General features: G+C 37.6%; 1 protein-coding gene across 1 annotated transcript; it reads left to right on the forward strand.

Annotated features, from left to right (window-relative positions):
- Positions 1-22,395: 22,395 nt before the first annotated feature.
- Positions 22,396-23,088, forward strand: LOC131874253 (uncharacterized). Its single transcript, XM_059217537.1, has one exon. It carries the CDS (start codon positions 22,396-22,398, stop codon positions 23,086-23,088), a length of 693 nt encoding a protein of 230 aa, XP_059073520.1.
- The last annotated feature ends 466 nt before the right edge of the window (positions 23,089-23,554 follow it).

Genomic DNA, 23,554 nt, shown 5'->3' on the forward strand with positions numbered 1-23,554 from the left:
CAGATGTTGCCAGTTCATTCTTCTTCACCTTCTTGGTCTATCTAGCCTTCTTTGGCTGTTCATCAGACTCAGTTTCTTCGGAGTCCGGTTCATTTGCCTTAGTCTTCCTCTTTCTTTCAAATACTTTTGCCAGTGTTACCTCCGGTTTCTTCTTTGCCGGTGACCGCTTGGCCACTCTTGGAGTCTCAATGGTAGCTGGTGCTGATGTCGCAGGCACTACCTTAGTTTTCTTGGCTGCCGATTCTTTTCCCTTTTTCACCAATGGTTCTTCAACTGGTGCGATCCTCTCCAAGTAGGTTCCAGTTCTCTTCGCCTTTGGATCAAGAGGCAAGGCAATAAGGGTTGAAGCATACCCTTCGAGCATGTCAAACATGACCTCATAGCCCATAGGCTCCACTTCCTCCATTCTAGGCTCAACAGCCTCCATTAGACACTTGTCCACCTGAATAGTGAAACAGATGTCATCTTCATACTTCTTCACTATGTCACTTGAGATTCACACCCTCTGACTCATCTTTCTTCTGAACTCATCAAAGTATTTGTTCAGTATCTCAGGGTAGCCGGTTCCAATGGCTTGCACACTTTCCTTTATCTGCTTGGTTACCGGCTGGTCAGGGGACCACTGGACATCTCCTACACCCAGAAAGTAGCCTTGGAAATAGAAAAACAACCCTACCAGTAGTTGCCCAAATTTAAATCTCAGTGAATTGTCCTTTTTGATTGCCTTGAGATTTAACAGGAGTTGCCTTTGCATACCGGTGCATAAGTCAAATGATTTATCCTCTATAATCATCCGGTAAGCGACATTTACCACTACAGCAGATACAGAATTAATCCTGCTGGCCGAGAATGTCCTGTAGCCTATCACCATGTAGGCGTATTTTACCAGTTCATCCTTGATAGAATTAACTGTCATACCTCATGAATCACTTATCGAACCGGTGAGCTTGGTCATTTCCATTTTGCTTACCGTTATCAGGGCTGGCACTTCCCCTATGTTGCAGAAACTGGTGACTGCATGAATTGCTTCAGGCGTGATATCATGCATTCTCTCTAGGTACATCTTGTCACCATGGACTCTGCTCAAGATGATTCTGATGTGATCCTCTATGAAATCTTCCAGAAAATACACCGCATTATTGAGTTTCTTCTTCTCTAAGATATTGACCTCCGGTTTGATCCTTTTGTCCTTTCCGCAAAATAGACCTAATTGAGTATGAATGGCTAAGGACCCTAGGTCTTCTATCTTGCAATCAATATAGTCTGAAATTCCTTCTTCGACTATGACTCCAGCTAGGACTTGTGACAAAGCATTATACTTGGACTTCCTCTGAATGAAATTTTCTGACTCAATGGATGTGCTTGAACTGATATGAGATGTGAAAGCCATTGAAGAGTATTTCAAGAACACGAAAAATACCTTTCAAACGTGAATTTAGGGCTTCCTGATTCTGCTTTACTTCACTCTCTGTCGGATGTCAAATCACCGCTTTGAGTTCTCCACTGCCGCTTGCAAACTATATTTGAATCTCTTTCAAATCTCTCCAATTCCTTGAAATCTAAGCTCAAATCGCCTTCTCTTCGCTCTGCACTTGAAAACTTTTCTTCGCTCAAAAAACAGATAGTGAGAAATGATTTGAAAATTGCATTTATACATGTCTCTCACCTACCATCATTAATGCTCCTATATTAGGGCGTAAACCCTAATTTTCCTCTTTACCATTTCCAATCTTCTGCCAAGTGATAGGTGTAACATACCGGTTAAGGTCTTTTACCAGTGTTAACCAGGGGTTTGAAAGCATTTTGCCGTTTGCTCCCCCTAAGCCTTTGAGGCTTAGTTTGCCGGTTCCGATATTTCCACACTGGGTGCAGAAACCGGTTCCTCCTCCAATAATACTAGTTTCTTCTTCCATATTTTCTTCATGTCTTCTTGAACTTTTCAACCTTGATTTCTCCTTCCTGAGTGACCAGTATATCATCAGATATACTTTTTCTGCTTCTGCAGAATCTTGCAATGTGATCCGGTTTGTTGTAGTGATAGAAAAAAAGTCCAGGTGCTTTCCAAGGTCCATTGTACATGTTTCCATTCTTCCTTCTGCATGTTGCAGCAGTGTAACCATGACCATGACAGATCATACAACTTTCTCTCCATCTGGTTTCCGCTTGATGACCACCGCTTCTTGACTGAAGATTGAAGACATTAAACTGGTTGTGGTTCCGGTTCATAAAAGATTCAGGACCAGTTCCTTTGGTCCTCTGAGGATATCTTCCACTGTTATCCATTACAGACCTACATTCAAATGCTCTATGCCCAAACTTGTTGCATGCATAACAATAACCATTGAACTTATTGGATCTAGGTACATTGTTGATAAAATAAGGAAAATTATTGTAGGCTTTACTCCTACATACATTGGCAGTGTGTCCTTCTTTAAGACAGTTAAAGCAAACAGGTTTGAATTTTTGCTTACCTTTTCCTTTGAGTGCCGGTTTCTTCTTTGATGCTTCAGCATTTGTTCCTGAGGATTCTCCTTCCTCATGTCCAGAAAAACCATGACCATTGGTATTCTTTGCCGGTCTAGATGACTCAAGCTTTTGCTCTAGCCTGACTGTACTTTTGCCAAACTTAGCTAGTATTTCCTTTGATTCAAAGAGTTCTTTGGAAATAGTAGCGTTTGTCTCCATAAGACTTGCATTTTTAGAGATGGCAATGTTCAGTTCTCCTTGCATGTCTTCTTTCTCCATTCTTCTCTCATGAAGGCGAGCAGTTAGTGCACTAATCTCATGTTTCAACTTGGAGATCTCATGATCTCTGTCTTTTACCAGATCTTATGCTTTTCTCCGGTTCTCAAGCTCTTGGCTAAATTGAATAGTCAGTCCTTCCAACTCCTTTCTCAAATTGGAGTTTGAATCATTCAGCTTATTCACTTCAGCAATCATAGCTTCCATGTTAGCTTCATCTTTAGAACTATTTTTAGATAGTTCCATCAGCCTCTCTGCATGTTCTCTTCTTTTTGCTTAAGATGCCTTGTATTTGACCATAAGATCATCATAGGCTTGCTCAGACTTAGTGAGCCGTTGAGTAAGTTCCCTCAATGTGTATTCCCCCATATCTCTTTCCAAGTGGTTAAACTTATAGAAAGGTTGGCTCTGATACCAATTGATGAATACTAAGAGGGGGGGGTGAATTAGTATGCCAAAAATCTTTGCACTAAAACACTTACACAGTCTAAAGATAAACCAGTAAAGCAGTTTGACAATCAAACTGGTTATCACATATACAAAACAAAATGCAAATAAAACATTCACCCACAAAAGCAATACAACCATAACACAAGATATTTGACGTGGAAACCCAACTGGGAAAAACCACTGTGAGATGGAACTCACAAGTCACTATCTGCAGAATAGAAACTAGACTGGTTAAGGTCTTACAATGTTCTTCACCAGAATAGATCCTGTTAGGAATCTCAATCTCTGTTAGGAGATAAGTCCGATTAAAGACTACCTTGTTACAGGATTTTAGATTCACATGTGTGAAACACCTTGTTAGAGGATTTTACAAAGGCTTTGAGGCCTACCCGGTTAAGGGCTACAAACTTATCAAAGATGTGAGTAATCAACAAGTGTTTGATCTATCTACTAGCACAAATTGCTTGGTTAGATCCAGTATTGCTCATAGTTAATGCATTCCAGCATTACTTCAGTCTCCTCTATCTCTCTTAGTTACAACTCAATCTTCTCTAATAAGATTGCTCTCCACTTCCACCTTAAACCCTAGCTCAACATAAACCCTATTCGCAACTTCTTCAACAACTTAAAACCTAGACATGATGTCCTTTTAAGGAATCTGATTTCATGTTGGTCTAATAGGATTACATTACAATTTCCTAGGTTCACTGAATCTAGACATACTTAGTAACACGACACAAGAAGCACCATCAATGTGTCGGCACCATCAAACAATCGGTGGATTGGTAACTCATCACAAAATGCCGGTTGGTAACTCATCACAGAGTGTTACCGGTTCATACAAAATGCCGGTTGCCGGTTTGACAAAAATGAAGACTGGTAAGAATGTGTTGTGCCGCTTTGCTTCCTCGTACCGCTTGTGATCTGCAAACCGCTTGGGGTTGACATGTCGCTTCAGACCGGGAAACACATTCTGCAAAATCACCACTAGTGTAAAGACTAGAATACAACATACCGGTTGGAACAAATACCGGTTGAGCATGAGCTCATACATATAAAGGGGATCTCAATACAAGTGTGTGTCCGTCAATGACAATCACAACATAAACATCAAAAATGCCAACAACATACCTGGTAGAAAAATTGCATGAAGGTTTTTTAAACCTAAGGGATAATCAGAACCCTACTTTCAAATTTTACTCATTGCTAATGCATTTGATTATGTTCTACGAACATATAAGTGGTTTATGGCCATAAGACCTCAAATTAAATACAAGGAATAGGGAAGGTGAGGAACAACCTGTACAAATGTGGACATCTCTTTGGGATTCTCGATATATGAGATCCAATTACATTAAGTTTGAAGAGCTCATATTAAAACCATTGTACAAAATGTATGGAGTTCCTTGTGAAGGATCCATTTCTGAGGAAATTAAGAGATTCTTAAGGCCTAAAGACTTTGATGACAGGAAAATTGTTGACCACAATTGGGGAGACTGGTTTGTAAATAAAGATTTCACATTTTTCTAGAAAATTTAGATTTGAAGGAAGCCCTTATATGTTGCCTAAATTAGTGCTAGATAGGATAGCCTATTTAGAGATTGTATGACAACTAAGTGTATCAAATGCTAAGCATTTTGCTAATCAACGCAAACAAGCTTTCATGCCTGGAACATTAAGTTTTGGTGATTTAATAATTGTGTCCACAAAAGCTTATGAAATCATCGGCAACAAATTAATGGAAGAATATAACCTGTTTGAGCACTATGCAAGAAAAAATTATGATCCTGAAGGTTATATACATTCTTGCAAGAAGAGGCAAAACCTGGGAGATAATCTGCACTCAAGTCTGGAGGCAGAAGATATTTTCAGAAATATGGAAGATACAGAAGCCCAATAAGTGATTGATAAACTAAATAAGGAATTGGGAGAAAAGAAACATAATTTACAGGAAATTGGAACTGAGGAGGAAGAAGCAGAGAGTGAATCTGATGAGAGTGGAGCTATCTCTAGGTACCAAATACCAGAGAAAGAAGAGGAACCCAATGTGCAGGAACAAATTGTGACAAGACTATAGATTAATGATGATTCTAGGTTGGAAGAATATTTTGCCTTTGTTGCAGATAATATTTTTGATGCTCTGCAAAAAGGATATGTTAGGGGACGCAAAAAGGATATGTTAGGGGACACAAAACACACAATATCAAATGTTAATGATGTTAGTCTTAAATCATAAATGAAAGACAAAGGAAATCACTATCCTAAGCAAGCATATCAAGAGAGATATCAAACATCTAATAGAAAGCATAAAAAAATAAAGGAATGAAATAAAACATCCCTAAATGCCCTCCAACATGCTTATAGCTTCTCCTCCCCTGTTCCTCTCCTCTCCATGTTCCACATGAGTGTAGCTCTCAGCTGTGCACTGCTATGGAAGTCTTATGGAGATTCAAGATTGAAAGATGATTGTGAAAGTATGCAAATGAAAACTAACAACTAGAGAAACATGAGTTAATTAAATGCTATTGTTAATTTTAACCAAAAAGATAAATGTAGATTATGCTAAAATGCTCTCTAAAATTCACTATAACTTAGATGCATGCAAGATTTATGGATCCAAATTAAAAAAGGAATGGGCTCTATTTATAAGAAAAATAGAGAAATGGATGGTTGAGATTGAGTAATCTCAACAAGGGTCAGGATTGATGGGTTCATGATCCATGTGAGGGCTTTCAACCCAATCCCAGGATGACATATGTCATCATGAGATGGGTTGAGATGATTAGGAAGAAGCATTAAATGCTTGACATGAATTGAAGGTTAACGTGGGAGGTAAGGTTAATGTTGAGTTGAATAAATAAAGCCATTATCCAATAAATAATGCCTTTATCCAATGGATAAACTCTTGTGCAAGAGTTAGTGGGGATAACCATGGTCAAAGAAATAAATGCTTGAAGAGACCCATGAGTCAAATGAGGGTTGAGTTAGAGGTAAAGTCTCTAACCATGTGGGCAAGTGGAATTAACCATAAATGGTTATGTAAGAGACATTAATGGTCATGTAAGAGCCATTAGTGGTTTGGAAGCCTTTAGGGGTTAGCTTGTTGAACACATTAAGCATTAAATGCATTTCAAAGACTTTGAGGCTTTGAGAAGTAACTCCAAGTTGCTTAGGAATGTGACAATATTTAGGAGATGGGTTAGGCTAATTAGGAGTGGTTAGAAGAATTTAGAAAGTGGTTTGAAGAGTCTAGAAAAGGATTTAGGATTGCAAGTGGGTTTGGTGGGTGAGGGAAAATAGGATTTTATTTAAAATAAAATTAATTTATTTCAATTGTGGTTGCAATTTGCATTTGTAGGAGAATGCAAGTGGGGGGTAGTTTAGGGATTTAAATAAATATTTTAATTATTTATTTAAAAGAGGAAAGGGGATTAAATTAAATAAATATGATTTATTCATTTAATTGATTTTGAGTGTGGCTTAATGAATTAATTTAAATAAATTGAATAATTTATTTAATTAATAGGAGAAGGGGTTGAGGATGAATTAATTAAATATTAATTTAATTAACTAATTATTGAAGGTTAAATAATCAAATAAATAATAAATATTCATTTAATTAAGTGGACAGATTTATGTGACTACATTTGCCCCTCTTTGAGATGGTGTGGTTTATCGCGTCGTTTCAAAGAAAGAAAAATAGGTGTGAAGAAATATGCCGCATAAATATTAATTTAGTAAGTGGTATGCCCCCTCGAGAGATGGGCCAAAAAATTTCAAAAAATCGGTCGATCTCTCGAAAAAGAACGAGAAGTGGAGGGGAGGTAGAATAGAAGAAATTAGCAATAATGGGAGAAAACGGAGTGAATACGGAGGAAGGGAAAGCTAGTGAGTACCCTTAGGTCATGTAGGAGATACAGTGCAAATGTGGTGTTTGTGCTTTTGATTGATACTATACAATTGATCAAAATTGGCTGGACAATCATGGTGCAATCGATTGAATTGCCCTGGTCAAGTCAAAACGTGACAGTTGATGTCAGTTGTTCGCTTGGACAGGATAAAGTCTGAGTAAGTGAATCAAAGTGACTAGTTGTGACCTAGACAATTGATGTAATTGCCCGATGAAGTCAAGGTATATGAAGAAAAATACTCATTGATACTTGAGACAATTGATGTAATTGTTCGTCATGATTGTGTTTGATTGGTTGATCAATTGATAGTGTTTGTGTTGTAGGTTGTTTGTGGTGAATCATAGCAGCCCTGTTGAGACTAGGTCATTATGATAAATGCCTGTTGTAGTCTAGGTTTTCCATGATTGATTACCTGTTGAGACCCGAAGATACTTGATCAAATTATCTATTGATAGTCTAGGTGTGTGTGAGTCGATGTACCTGTGCAGACAGAGTAACTTGCTTGATTGTGTGGATGACTGAGGATGGGAAACACATCCCCTCCTATTAGAGATGGATGGTGATGAACGTGGCTTGATTGGGTTGATGGGAACTGATGAAGGGATTATGATGAGGACCTAGATGGGGAGGGTGAGGGGGGATTCAATGTTAGATAGAAGGTATGGAGGACCTAGGACTCATTTCTATGGAAGAAGATCGAAAAAAAAATAGAGTATGCATTGTCATTACTATGTATGAATGATATGCAACTATATGGATGTATGGATGGATGAAATGAAATGGAATGTAATATATACATATGAGATAAAATGACATTCCATAGAGTATTCATAGTGCTTTATTTTCCTCATCGAGCATGGCAGTATCGTTCTTGGCCAAGGTAGTAGGAACCAAGTTTGGAGCATTTCACCTGTAAGCAAGCATTAAGACAAGTAAAAGAAAGGGACCCTTCATTTTGGTTTATGTGCAAATGGTCGAGGTATATGCTATAGTCGGTAAGCCATAGTGATCCATGACTAGATTTTTTCATATGATCACGTAGCTTAGTGAACTTCCCACGTAGACACCATTAGTACATGCCCCAGAACTTCATTGGAACAATTCATAGACAATAAACAAAATGATACTTAGGAACCATCCTGGCTACTCTAATCACTTATGGATATCTCAGAGTAGCGTAGGAACCTAATATAAATGAATAAATAACTAACAAACCGACCAAGTATTTGATAGCTTAAATATAATTTTCTTGTCAAAGAAAATGTTATCATGTCTTTGTTTTGGAAAGGAAGGATGCATCCTTGTTAAGACAGTTGTGTGTAGCTGTGTTGATTGATTGATTGATTTGATAAGTGATCATTGTTTGAGTAGCTCAAAATGTTTGTTTGGTGTCTTTTGCGATGTGTATGTACAAAGGGTTTTATGCGTTGCCATATTTTTGATTGATTTTTGATGTTTTATCATGTTTTTGGATTTTGTGAGTGTTTTTGAATGTTTTTGGATTTTGTGGGACAATTTTGAATGAAGAACTCAATGAATCACAAGTAATGTAGAATCCACTTCCATCAATAGGTTAAGAGTATTTGCCCCCAGTTTAGATATTACTTTGAAAAGCAAGATGCAGGATGCATGAAGTACTAACCCTGATTGCAGATCAATAACAAGCCATGGTTTGAATGATGGATGAAGGGATGCAATGGATGTGATAACAACAACTCTGAAAGACAATGGAGCCATAGCCTTTACAAATGGTGCCTATTTTCCAAGTTTTCACCATCGCACTTACCCAAGGTGCCACCGGAGTGGTTGCTCACCATTTGGATGCATGATTTGTCTCTTTACCATTTTGATTTTTTTTTTCTATTTTCTTCAGGAAATTTTTCTGAATTTTTTTGGTATTTTTTTGGTATGTATTGGAGCCTGATGCTCTGTACAACTTATGTATGAAACCATTTGATGTGCATGTTATTGATCGAATCTTCTAGCGATTCTCCTTAAAAAGTAGCCAACTGATATGCCCCAGACCTAAATACAACAGTGATAACATATGGACCCAACCAATTTGATTCAAACTTCCCTTGATGTTCTATGTTTGGTTGGTTATGAAAATTCTCCCTGAGTACGAGATCACCTACCTCAAATGTACGAGGTTTAACTTGATGATTATAGCTTCTGCTCATGCGCTACTGATAGGCCTTGAGGTGGTTGTATGCAGCTTGTCACCTTTCATCAATTAGTTCCAAGTATTGAAGATGAGAGACTCGGCATGCTTCATCATCTATCAGATTGTGCAAGGAAACTCATAGAGATGGTATCTCAACCTCAATAGGAAGGATGGCTTCTTCTCCATAGACCAGTGAGTAGGGAGTTGTGCCTGTAGGGATTCGAATGCTAGTTCGATATGCCCATAGTGCTATATTTAATTGAACGTGCCAATCACGACCAACATCATTGACTATATTTTTGAGGATTCTCAATATGTTCTTGTTTGATGCTTCGGTTTGACTATTGCCTTGTGGGTAATAGGGAGTGGAAAAGTGGCGTTAGATGTGAAAATTCTCACAAAGCTCGTGGACATCCTAATTTTTGAAAGGAAGCTCGTTAGCTGTGATGATGGACATGGGTACACCATACCGACAGATGATGTAATTAAGGATGAAGGAGGCGATCTTCTTGTCGGTGACTTGGGTAAGTGAAATGACTTCAATCCACTTTGTGAAGTATTCAGTGGCGGTAATGATAAATTTGTGGCCATTGGATGAAGATGGATGAATTTTACCCACAAGGTTAAGTCCCCATTGACAAAAGGGCCATGGTGTTGTGATTGGTTGCAATTCTTGTGCTAGTGCATGTATTAGGTCTCCACGAACTTGGCATTTCTTGCATTTTCTGAAAAAATAGTAGGAGTCCTTTTCAATGGATGGCCAATAGTATCCAACGCACATGATCTTCTTTGCAAGTGAAAGACTGCTTGAGTGAGCCCCACAAATTCCTTCATGTACCTCTTCCAAGGCCTTTGTTATCTTGTCTTGTTCCAGACATCGAAGGAGAGTACCATCAAGACTTCGCCGATATAGGGTCTAAGCAATGGTGGTGTATCGAGCGGTTTGGTGGATGAAGGTTTTATGTTGGTTATTGGATTGGTTAGGAGGAAGTGTGTGATCACAGAGGTAAGTGAAGAAATCACCATACCATGGAAATTTGGAACCGAGTAGGCGACATATCATTTCAGTTTTGGGGATATCATATGCGGGGATCCAAAGATGTTCTACCGAGAACTTGTAGCATGCTGAATTTTGTGGAAGATCCAAGAGAGGTGCAATTGTATCCATTGCGTCAGCAGTTCGATTCTAATCTCTAGATACTTGCTCAAAGGTGATAGTTGTAAATGATTCTTTGTAACTATCCACCATCCTTTTATATGGCATGAGCTTATCATCCTTAGTTTGATACTCATCAGTGACTTGTTGGATGACTAGCTAAGAATCTCCATATACCTGTAGCTCTTTGAGATGCCATTGTATATCCAATCTGAGTCCTATGATTAAGGCCTCATATTCTTCTATGTTATTGGTGCATGGAAAAGTGAGCCTGTATTACTTCAGGATGTTGTCACCTTGAGGTGTAATGAAAAGAATGCCTGCTCCCGAGCCATGTCTAGTATATGATCCATCAAAGTAGAGCTTCCATGGTTGTACTGTTGTGATCATGAAGATCTCTTCATCTGGAAAATTTGAAACAAGGGGATGGTCACCTGTGAGGGGTGCATCGGTCAATTTATTTGCAATAACTTGCCCATTGAAAGCCTTACGGTCCACGTACTCAATGTCAAATTCACTCAGAATCATAACCAATTTGGCCGAGCAGCCTATCAATGCTGCCTTGTTGAGTAGGTATTTGAGTGGATCAATTTTAGCAATGAGTTGTACCTTGTGTGTCAATATGTAGTGCCTCAGTTTAGTGGCTACCAAGATAACTGTTAGGCAAGCTTGTTCAATAGGTGTGTAGTTGTGTTCATAGCCTACCAATGTGAGAGAGATATAGTATACAACACACTCTTTTCCTTCTCCATTGTGTTGTGCCAGGAGTACTCCTAATGCCATATTTGTACCTAAAATATAGAGCAATAGAGGTCTACTTGGATCTGGTGGGATCAACAACGGTGTATTCATCAGGTAATCTTTAAGCATTTGAAATGCTTGCTGGCACTTTGTATCCCATTGAAAATGGATATTCTTGTGTAATAGATGCGTGAAGGGATGAAATTTATCAGCATATTGTGCAATGAATCTGTGAATTGATTGTAGACGCCCTTGTAGTGTCCTTAACTGACTGAAGTTCTTGGGAGGTGGCATATCCATGATGGCTTTGACTTTCGCCAGATCTACTTCAATGCCCTTGCTTGAGACAATGTATCCTAGGAGCTTCCCAGAGGTCACTCCAAAGACACATTTCTTTGGATTAAGTCGTACATGATATTGCTCTAATTTGTCAAACATTTGACCCAGTATTTCTAGATGACCTTCTCTTGTTAATGATTTAGCTAGTAAATCATCGACATAATCCTCCATGATAGTGTGCATTAGGTCATGAAAGATGGTTTTCATCACTCTCTGATAGGTTGTACCTACATTTTTCAGACCAAATGGCTTCATGTTCCAACAATAGGTTCCCCATGGGCATGTGAAAGCAGTTTTATGTTGATCTTCTAGAGCAATCTTGATCTGGTTGTACCCGAAAAAGCCATCCATAAGAGAAAGCATGGCATAACCTACTGTGAGATCGACAATCATGTCAATGTTTGGTAAGGGTAAGTCATCCTCTGGACATGCCTTGTTCAAATCTCTGAAGTCAGTATAGATACAGATACCCCCATTAGGCTTGCCAACTGGTACAATGTTGGAAATCCAATCAGCATAATCGATTGGTCGGATGAAACCAACATCTAAGAGATTTTTGAGTTCTTCTTTTACAAGAACAACAATCTGTGGGTGCATCTTTCTAAGATTTTATTTTACTGGTTTAGCTCCTTCTGTCATGGTGAGGTGATGCATGACAAAATCAGGATCTAGGCCAGGCATGTCTACATAAGACCATGTGAAGTTTATTTGACGCTTCTAGAAGAATTCTACAAATTTTGGCTGTTCCTCTGGAGTGAGTAGAGATGCTAAATGTATTTGGTGAGGAGTCTTAAGAGTCCCCACATTGAATTCCTTTGTTTCCTTGATTAATATTATTGATCTCTCCTGATTTGTACAAGGGAGGATGTCAAACCTTTCATCCTTAGGCACCTCAGAGAGGTTTTCACCTTTGGATACACTCTTTATTTTTACTTTTTTGGGATCAACAAGTGCCAATGTGTGGTTTTCACTGGAAGATCCATGTTTAATTGTGATATTTTTGCAGCTGAAAGGTTTGGTATCTGCCCCAAAGTATGATGCGCTATTAAGTTTGATGGAAAATCCAACTTTGTGATCCCCACTTGGTATGTGATCCCATATGGCTAAACAATCGATGAGCACCTCATCATTTTGGAATTGATTAAGACATGAGGGATTTGACAGGTTCCAGTCAATGAGTTTGGGGTGGATAATGGGCATGACCTCATCAATTAAGTTAAGTTCAGAGGAGGCATCAGTTAGGGTTAACATAGATGAGTGAAGTTCATCGATGGTACTCTCCTTGTCAGGTTCTAGTGTCGGATTTGATGTAGGACCTGTGGAAGGTGCTTCTTTCTCATGACCCCAAAAGGTTTTAATCTAGGCCTCTTCATAAATCGAGATATCTTTACGAGGCAGCATAGGTGATGTGTCTTCCTCATTTGAAGTATTTAGATTCACTATATCGAATTCCCACTCATGTGAGTCAGTTTCTGAATCACTCTCTAACATCCTATTACTATACCAGTCTGGGGTATCCTTTATATTGAAGAGTGCATTTGTCAGGGGTGTATGTACTTTTATAGGTGGGATTGTTGGTGTTGCCAACAAGATTATAGGAGTTGTTGATGTTGTTGGTGCTGCTGGTAGGATTATCGGTGTCATTGAATCTGCTACTGGGAGTATCAGTGTTGTTGGTGCTACTGTTGTTTCTGGTGGAATTATCAGTGTTGTTGATGTTGTTGATGGTACTGATGGAGTTGTGGGGTTTGTTGATGTTGTGGGTGCTACTGCTACTGCTACTAATGGTTTTATCAGTCTTGTTGGTGCAATTGGTGCTACTACTGCTACTACTAGGATTATCAGTTTTGTTGATGCTACAGTGGGTTTTGTTGGTACCATAGAGATAATCAAGGAGGGGCCTCCTTGGAGTAACTGTTTGATACATGGGTTTGCTGGGTTTACCTTTGAATCTAAGCTTGGGAAGAGATTCTTTTTGAAAGCCTAATTCAGTGTTATCTTTGGGTTTCAACTCAGGCTACAAGGGCTCGTGTCATCCTTGTTTGTAATGTCCCAAAGCACTCTGACCATCATAGCCCATTCTTTGCATAATGGTGAGGCCGTTGCTATATTTATCAGTAGGAAGCTTAGCCTATGAAATTTCTATGGTGATAGGTTCTTTGTAGATCCATTCTACTAGGTCCTCATCTCTAGTTTCCTCTTCCTGACTTTTACCAGGGATGAACTGTGCCAAAGTGCGTGCTTGCTTAGCTGATGGCATTTGAAGCAACTTTTGAGGCTTGCCATGAGTTCTAGGGGAAGTGGGAAATTGCCCAACACAAAAGAGTTGGCTTAGATTATATTCCCTAGAACCTTCCTTTTCCATCTTCATTTTCAGCTTCTCTTGCTTTGGTATAGGGGTGATTGAGATGGAAAGAGAGGCCGGACTAACATATGATGTGGACAAGATAGCTTCTCTGTTGTTAGGAATGGTAATCTCTAGTTGATGGTTAATATTGTTACAATATGCGAATGGATTTGCATCGCCAAGGATTATGATTTCTACACCATTATGGGGAAACTTGATACACTGATGATAGGTGGATGGAATAGCTTGCATGGCGTGTATCCAAGGTCTTCCTAACAACAAATTATATGACAGAGGAAGGTCCAGAACTTGACAAATAATGTGCTTCACCATTGGGCCCACTTGGATTGGTAACACAACCGCTCCTTTGGAAGAACGCTCTGCATCATCATAGGCCTTAATGGTTATCTTTTTGCGGGGGTCTACGGATTCAACTGCATATCCCAATGTTGTGACCAATTGTAAGGTACATATATTCAGGCTGACTCCATTTTCAATCAAGACTCGCTTGATTCTATGTTGGTTGGCAAATTCTTCAATGTGAAGGGATGTGTTATGTGGTTGTTGGAATGAAGCGTTGTCACTTTTGGAAAAAGTGAGGCATGGTGATGACCTGAGTGCTAACCATGGTTTAAAATTGATCCATGTTAAGGTTGGTGAGGATTGACGCTTCTTGGAGAGCTTGATCCAAGATTTCTTTATGAGAAGGGGATAAGCACAAAATCTCTAAGATGGATATAAGTGCGGGTGTCTTATCTAACTGCTCCATGAGATTATACTGCTTGGGGATGGATGTTGTGCCTTGTGGAGTTGCTTTAATAGTGATCTTGCTATGACACGTAACAACATTGCAAGCAGGGTTTGGATCTTTGATGGTGAGGGTTGCAATTTGTTCATCAACGTCATAGAGGTGATTCACAATATAATTATATACAAACCGTGTATAATTAGTTGTATCTGTGTTTGACCCTGAGGTGGAAGGACCCCTTTGATCTTGTGATGGAAGTGGATTATTGAACATTAGGTGATCATCATTTGATGTTTTTGGGTCGTGTCCTTCGACTTCAATTTCTCCTCGATCAATAAGATCTTGAACAAGATCTTTCAGTCTATGGCAGTTACTTGTTTTATTACCTTTCCCTTGGTGGAATTCACAATGTTCTTTATCTCTCCACCATGGAGGTTTGACCTGAGGTTCATAGCTAGATGTCTTTGGTAAGGTCACCAGATTTGAAGAGACCAATTGATGCAATACTATTTCGATGGGTTCCCCTAAGGGTGTGTATGTATGTTTTGTTTTATAATTTTGTTGTCATGGTCTTGGCTCCTCTTGCGGCACATTGCGACCTTGGTTTGGTGGAGGAGCAATGGTGTTGTTTTTAGGAGGGAGATTTTGCCCCGCAAATCTAACCACAGGCTGTGCAATTTTTACGGTCCTTGCATCGATGACCCCGTCTTTGACGATGTTCTTGTTCTTATTCCAGAAGTTGGGTTTATCACTGTTAAAACGTGGGCGAGGACCATCTTTTGGTTCATTGTATATTTTGATAAGTCCCTTTTTGATAAGGGCCCGTTCACATTTTAATCCCTGGGTGATCATGTCTTCAAAGGACTTTGTGCCCTTTTCATGTCTAAGTGGAATTCCATTTCATCATTCAAGTTGGAAATAAATATTTCCACTAGCTCTCTTTTAGGTAGATGAAGAGAACGTCTGCTAGATAGTTGCCTCCACCATTGTAGGAAAGCTGAAAATAGCTCCCTTGGCTTTTGTTTGGTATTGCACAGATCTGCCATGGTAATATCATGTTCTATGTTGTGTGAATAATGCATGATGAACTTTTGGAATAGTTTCTCGAATGTCCTAATGCCGCCTGGTAATTGGGAAAACCATTGCGTGGTTGTTCCCCCCAAACTCTAAGGAAAGGGATGCATTAGATATGTGTCTTCATATGTCACTTCTAGGCAAGCTAAGTGAAATTCCTGAACATGATCTGTAGGGTATCCTTTTCCCCGATACTTTTCAAACTTAGGTGTTTCAAACCCTCATGAAAAAGGTGGAATTTGTAGGTTCCTATCAAAGGGATAGGGATAAATATCATTAAGTGAAAACCGGGTAGTCTTCACACCACTGTGGAGTTGTTGAGTGAGATTCTCGACTTGTTGCCTCAACATGTCTATTTCGATAGGAGAAGGAGGTGTGGGGTTTCCTTGATTAAGGTCATATTGAAAGTAATCTCTACTTCTTCCACCCTCGTTATGGCTATGGTGTTCTGATGTTTGTTGTATTTGTGCGGTATCAAAATCAGAGGCTAGTTTAGCACCCTCTTGAGCAAGTCTCAAAAAATGAGCATCTGCATTTTTTTTAAGCATTTCATCAAAAAGTTGATTGAACTTGGGGTTGTGTTGTGCTCTTTCTATTTCTTTAGGAGTTGGAGTACTAGGATCTTCATCATTTGGACCTCCTCCAATGGCTTCTTGAAAGTCATTGAGGTTTTCATCCTCCTCTTCTTCGATCTCTTGTTGTCTAGTTTTTGATCTAGTGTGAGCCATTTTGTTTGAAAGTTGTTTGAGGTTGGTAAAAATGATTATGAGTTGGTGATGGAATGAGAGAGAAGTGTTTTGTGAAGTGTTTAGAAGATGGATCTCTAACACTGAAGGTTGGATGTTACCAAAGTTCTCTGTAGATTGCTCTTTGTATTGTCAACAATGTTGATGTGATAAGGTATAGCAAGGTTTGAGATGTGTTACAAACCAAGCTACCTAGTAATGAGAGGATGCACTTGTAGACTAGTTTTAACCTGCATAGAATTTCCTAGATGTAGAGACACTCTAAAAAATTGATGTGTTGTTTTGATTTAAGCAATATCTAAAAAGAACTTAGGACAAGACCTTTTTATGTTTTGAGAGTTGAATGGATTGATGATGTATGAATGTGAGAGTGGATAGAATATGGACCTCAATAAAAAATTTGTGTCACAAAGGGGACTTCTTCTTCCTCTTCTCGCTCAGGGGTTGGTGGTTCTGCTCAAGCTATGTTATATGTAATGCAGATGTTTGGAAGGAAAGAAGGGTTGATTTTGCCTCCTTTGTTTTTGTGATAACTCAAAGCTCTGTACTGAGTAAAAGCTTTGTTGTTGAAAGGCTCTTTATCGAACTCGTTGGATTTTCCTTGAAGATATAGATGCATATGACACAAGAAGGCTCTATGTGAGATAAAAATTTGTCTATTGAGATAGAAAAATTTCCGTCTTTTGATAAAAGCCTTTGAACTCAATGGTCTTTTCTTCAAATTGACATGTTTATGAAGATTCCTCTTTCTCAAGATTTTAAGGATGGTCATATAATTTGATATCTCGTTTGCACTTTGTTTGATGTTTGTTTGTTGGGCAGATGTTTGATGAAAAATTATGTTGGATGAATACTTGGTTTGAATTGGTTTTGAATTTCTTTGAGAAGAAAACATAACAAGCACACAAACACAATAATTTTGCCTCAAAAGGCACAAATAGGTGTGGGTCTAAATCAACCCAATCTTTGAACTTTGTGACCTCTTTTCAAATGTTTTTGTATGTTTTTCCAAAATCTTGAAGCCGACTCAATTTATCACTGGTCTGAAACAAAATGAAGACACTTCAAACACACTTTATCCCTAAGGTTAAATGGCCAGTTGTGATAATTTCAGCCCATATCTTGATATATCTTCAACTTTGGTATTACATACCTTATGAATCCCATCGTAGTAGGTAAGGATGTGATATATTAAGTCTTGCACGAGCATAACAGATAGATGATCCCTATGATGGGGAAGTCACCACTTTTATCAAGCTACAAGTAGCCTTTCAAAAAGCCTTGTTTCTACTCAAGGAAATATGTATGGTGAGTATCTTGGGAGAAAAACCATCTATGCTCTTGCACTGAACTTCTCACAAATATTCTCAATCAATAGAATGGGTGGGCTTCTATATAAAAAGGTGTCTAGTAATGTTCAATGTTTTTGGACATAAGTTTGTTCTGCAATGACTCACTTAAGAGCCTTGTAACTTGTGGTGGGGCCCATATGTCCTTTTGACAAGTTACACTGTAGGAACAACTATACTTAAGGCTACAACTTTCGCTCACACATGATTTCTATAGTGGCTCGAATGATTTACTGCGCGAGGTCATTCCCAAGAGTGATGTGTCTCTTGGTAGGCCTCTCTTAAAAAGATAAAAACTTTGAGTGTTACTAACACTTTTCTCTTGCACCTAGGACCACGAAAGCCAAGGGAGAAGATAGTGTGTGTTAGAAGTAGGACCACTCTACAAAACTTTGTACAAGTGTGCCAAACACTGAAAACACTTGTTCTTTTTAACCAATTTATATAAATGTGATCTTAGACCTATTTGGAGATGTTTCTCCAACAATCATGGTATTCTTTTTAACTTCAAGGCAAAATGTTGTTTATCTAGGAACTTGAAATCCCAGTCAACTGAATTTAAAGCACGTTTGCTTGAAGTAAAGTCGAGTTGAAAAAAAAACTTTGACAAATTGGGAGTTCTTTTTAACTTGAAAAATGACAATTGATTGTGATTTTTAGCTCGATGCAAAAAATAAAAGTTTTTTTTATCTTGTTTTAAACCCAAAATGAAATGATTCCTAACTTGCAATAAAAGAAAATTTGTTGGGTTTGAGTTTGTGGTTCTTTTTACCTTGACAAGTGAGGTTCTTTTTTTTAATGCCCAAATTTAAGAGATGTGATTCATTTTTAGGACCCAAAAGGAAATGTGAAGTTAATTCTTTTAAGCCAAAAGAGAAAGTGAATTCATTTTATTCCAACTTTTAAAGACAAAGTTAGTAAAAATAAATTTTACTTCCTAATCTAACTCTTAAAAATCCTACGATGGGTTTAGTCAAAAATCTGCACAAAAAGCAACCAGTCAGTAAAAAAGGAATTTTTGGTGGGCTTCTACAGGCGTACATGTTTTTGATTTTTCGGTTACAATAAGGTTTTTACAACTCTTTGTTACAATAGCGCTACTCTGTGTGAAAACATAAGCACTATTTAACATGAAAGCACTATATTAATGATAGAAGCGCTAAAATGAAGGCAACTATGCTAAACTATGGACAAAGGCACTAAAAGACTGTCGAACAAAATAAAATTCTGTAAAAAAGAGACCGCAAAAGTGCTAAAACTAGGTACAATGATGCTAGTTAATGATCAATAGCGCTATAATAAGGACAATAGCACCAAATGGAAGACAATAGTGCTATTTTGGTGAACAATAGCACTAAATCACCAACTTTCAAAGGCGCTAGAGTGTGTTCAATAGCGCAAAAGCACGACCAGTGTGTCAATTAAAACAAAAAATGTTAGTAGTTTATCAAAATCAATCAGAAGGTTGCGTGTTCGATTCATGTCGGGTTCACCAAATGATGCTCTACAAAAAGGATAATTTATGAGCCACAAAAAACAAAAAATATCAAACGTTAATGATGTTAGTCTTAAATCAGAAATGAAAGACAAAGGAAATCACTACCCTAAGCAAGAATATCAAGAGAGATATCAAACATCTAATAGAAGACATAACAAAACAAAGGAATGCAATAAAACATCCCCAAATGCCCTCCAACATGTTTATAGCTGCTCCTCCCTTTTTCCTCTCCTCTCCAAGTTCCACATGAGTGTAGCTCTCAATTGTGCACTGCTATGGAAGTCTTAGGAGAGTCAAGATTGAAAGATGATTGTGAAAGTATGCAAATGCAAGCTAACAACTAGAGAAATATGAGTTAATTAAATGCTATTGCTAATTTTAACCAAAAAGACAAATGTAGATTATGCTAAAATGCTCTCTAAAATTCACTATAACTTAGATCCATGCAAGATTTATGGATCTGGATTATGAAGGAATGGGTTCTATTTATAGGAAAAATAGAGAAATGGTTGGTTGAGATTGAGTAATCTCAACAAGGGTCAAGATTGATGGGTTCATGATCCATGTGAGGGCTTTCAACCTAATCCCAGGATGACAAATATCATCATGAGATGGGTTGAGAGGAGAGGGAAGAAGCATTAAATTCTTGTCATGACTTGAAGGTTAACTTGGGAGGTAAGGTTACTGTTGAGTTGAATGAATAAAGCCATTATCCAATAAATAATGCCTTTATCCAATGGATAAACTCTTGTGCAAGAGTTAGTGGGGCTAACCATGGTCAAAGCAATTAATGCTTGAAGAGACCCATGAGTCAAATGAGGGTTGATTTAGACGTAAAGTCTCTAACCATATGGGCAAGTGGAATTAACCATAAATGGTTATGTAAGAGCCATTAATGGTCATGTAAGAGCGATTAGTGGTTTGGAAGGCTTTAGGGGTTAGCTTGTTGAACACATAAAGCATTAAATGCTTTTCAAAGACTTCAAGGCTTTGAGAAGTAACTCCAAGTTGCTTAGGAATGTAACAATATTTAGGAGATGGATTAGGCTAATTAGGAGTGGTTAGAAGAGTCTAGAAGGGGATTTAGGATTGCAAGTAGGTTTGGTGGGTGAGGGAAAATAGGATTTTATTCAAAATAAAATTAATTTATTTCAATTGTGGTTGCAATTTGCATTTGTAGGAGAATGCAGGTGGGGGGTAGTTTAGGGATTTAAAAAAATGTTTTAATTATTTATTTAAAAGAGGAAAGGGGGTTAAATTATATAAATATGATTTATTCATTTAATTGATTTTGAGTGTGGCTGAATGAATTAATTTAAATAAATTGAATAATTTATTTAATTAATAGGAGAAGAGGTTTTAGGATGAATTAATTAAATATTAATTTAATTAACTGATTATTGAAGGTTAAATAATCAAATAAATAGTAAATATTCATTTAATTAAGTGGACAGATTTATGTGACTATAGTTTTTATTAAATCAAAAGAATTCAAATCATTTTTATATAATTTCAAGGGAAAGAAACTGAGGGATTCCATTCCCAACATCACACCAGAAAATGAAGCCAAATTATTGAGAAGGTTGAAAGAGGAAATAGATGCTGAATTGGTCACAATAACCCCTCAAAAGGGAAAATAGTTGCTTACAGAGGCTGGAGTGATTTTGTTCCTTGGATGGGATCATAGTGCATCTTTTATTTTTGATAGTTTTCTACATTTAGAGAATAAGGAATTTAAATTAGATGTACAGGGTGTTAATCAGTTCCATGTGATAAATCTATTTAACTAGATTAATTTGATGTGCTATCTTATGTACTTGTGATTCAGTTTATTTTTCATTTTGAATATCAGTTTGAAGGGCTGATTGGCAAACTTTGGATTGTCTTATTGGTCTTTCAGAGAGAAGTTAAATTCAATAAGACTAAAATGCATATTATATTCTGATTACAACTCATATAGATGACTTTGAAGTGATGGTCTTGTTATAAGAACAAGTTATCAAAACTGTCTCCTAGGTTATACGTAGGATTTCTCAATTGAAGTGGTGTGAAATTAATTAGGGATGAAGGCACTAGTCTTTTGTTGATTTGATGTGATTAAATCTGGTGTTTTCAAAGCAATATTTATTAAAGGAAGCATACTCCAAATTCATATAAGCATACCTTTTACAATATTTCATTTATGAATAAGCATTTTTCAGTCTTCAATAAGCAAGTATTATAACTAGGTAGAAGTTAAGAAAGATTACCATCTTAAAATTACTGGTTCTTTTAACTCTGCTATATAAAAACCTTTAACCTACATATTTAGGTTCACCCGCCTTGGTGTAGCGAAGCTTAAAGTGTTGTGGAATTTTATTTATTGATCATTCTTGTTTGTTGGCCAAGACTAATTTGGAAGTCATTAAGAGAAGTGGCAGAACTCTTTGATTTCCAATCTGTGGTTTTGGGACCCAACAGATTGGCGACTCTACTGGGGAGTTGCTAAGAGAACCTCTTCAGAATCTTTGCTAAATAGAAATATAGACTCTACTGGAGACAAGAACTCAGATCAACCCAACAAAATTTCTTCCTTTATAGGAGGTGGCGACTTTACAAATTGTTCATGATTAATGCTTTGGTGTGTGAGAGGGTGAGGGAAAATCCCGAGCATTTATCAATAAGATTTATGTGGGGACAAAGATCATTAGAAAAGGGACAAGATAATCACATTGATTTAAGTCCAAATAAAAGGTCAAATAATAATAGGAATTCAATTTCAGACATGGGGTTTGTAGGATTTAAGAATTTTCTTGATAGGGAAAGAAAAACTTGAATGAAGAGGATGATCCCATGACAAGCCATCATTATCACAAAAGTAATGATTAAAATTGTAATCCCCTTTACAGGATGAACATGGAAGAGAACAACTCTCGACATGATATACATTGTGAAATGTGGACAAAAGAAGAAGAAGACACTCAATGATGGGACACTCTCATTCTTAAGATGGCTAATATGGGTGCAAGTGGGGCCAAGATGGCTAAATCCCTTAGAAGACAACCTGATGAAATACTAGAGAGATTGGGGATGGAAAGAGATGAAATTAATACTCCAAAAGAAAAACCCCCTGAAGATGAATCAATGAGAAATGATAGGCGGAGAAGAGATGAAGGTGGGGATACAAAGAGGTTCAAGGGGTGGAACAATCCCTAGATATAGCCCTCCTCATCGAAAAGGTAAAGAACAACCTTTCATCATGAGTCACTACAATCCACTATTTGAAACTAAAGTTGAAGAAAAAACTAGAAATAGTGACAATGGAAATGAAAGAAACCGACAGCGGGAAACAAACCGTGGAGAAAATAGAGATCAGAACAATACAAGACATTGGAATAATGAAAATCTAAACCAAAATAACACAAGAAACAATGATAGGAGAAATCAAAACAATGGAGGGAGAAATGATAATAATCAAAATCACAATGCTAGATACAAAGCACCTATGACTATTGAAAGATACAGACAACTGGATTTTAGTGGCATAGTGAGATATCCAAATCCTATTCAGAATGAATTAAGGACATCCATTCCAAAATTCACTGGAAATGGGACAGAATCAGCCGAACAACACGTGATTAATTTGAAAAATACCATTGAAGAGTTTGAGGTTCCTCGTGAAGATGTGTTCATGAAATTATTTGTGCAATCCCTGACTGAAGATGCTAGTGAATGGTATAGAGGCCTGCCTGACGGGCAGATTGCAAGTTGGCAAGATTTTGTAACACAATTCATTGAAGAATTCAGAGATCATAACGATACATCATTTGCCTCTCATGAATAAACTAGCATAAAAAAGAATTTTAATGAATCAGTGACTGAGTTTAATAAGAGATTCAATAAGTTGTTGAATAGAATTCCAAGGGATGTGAGACCAATTGATTTTTTTTAATTGATTTCTACTTAAGTGCATTTGATAGTAAAACTCATTATGAAATTAGGTCACACAGGCCTACAACATTACAACAATCTTTTAAAACCACTACTACTATTGAAAATAACAGGAAAGCTGCTGGAAGAGTAAACAAGAGAGATGATGTAAAATTGTATAATCCTTGGGCTCCTAAGAAATATGATTTCAAAGAGATAATGGATATGCTCAAAGACATGAAAGGAAGGCAGTATTGAAATGACAAACCACCAACATATAAGAATGATAAGCCATATAATTACAGGCCTAGACTCCATGATATGCCATATAATACTAATTGGAAAGATGGTAAGCCGGAAAAGCCTAATCAAAGTAAGGA

The sequence above is a fragment of the Cryptomeria japonica genome, chromosome 3, assembly GCF_030272615.1.
Source record: "Cryptomeria japonica chromosome 3, Sugi_1.0, whole genome shotgun sequence".
Classification (NCBI taxonomy): Eukaryota; Viridiplantae; Streptophyta; class Pinopsida; order Cupressales; family Cupressaceae; genus Cryptomeria; species Cryptomeria japonica.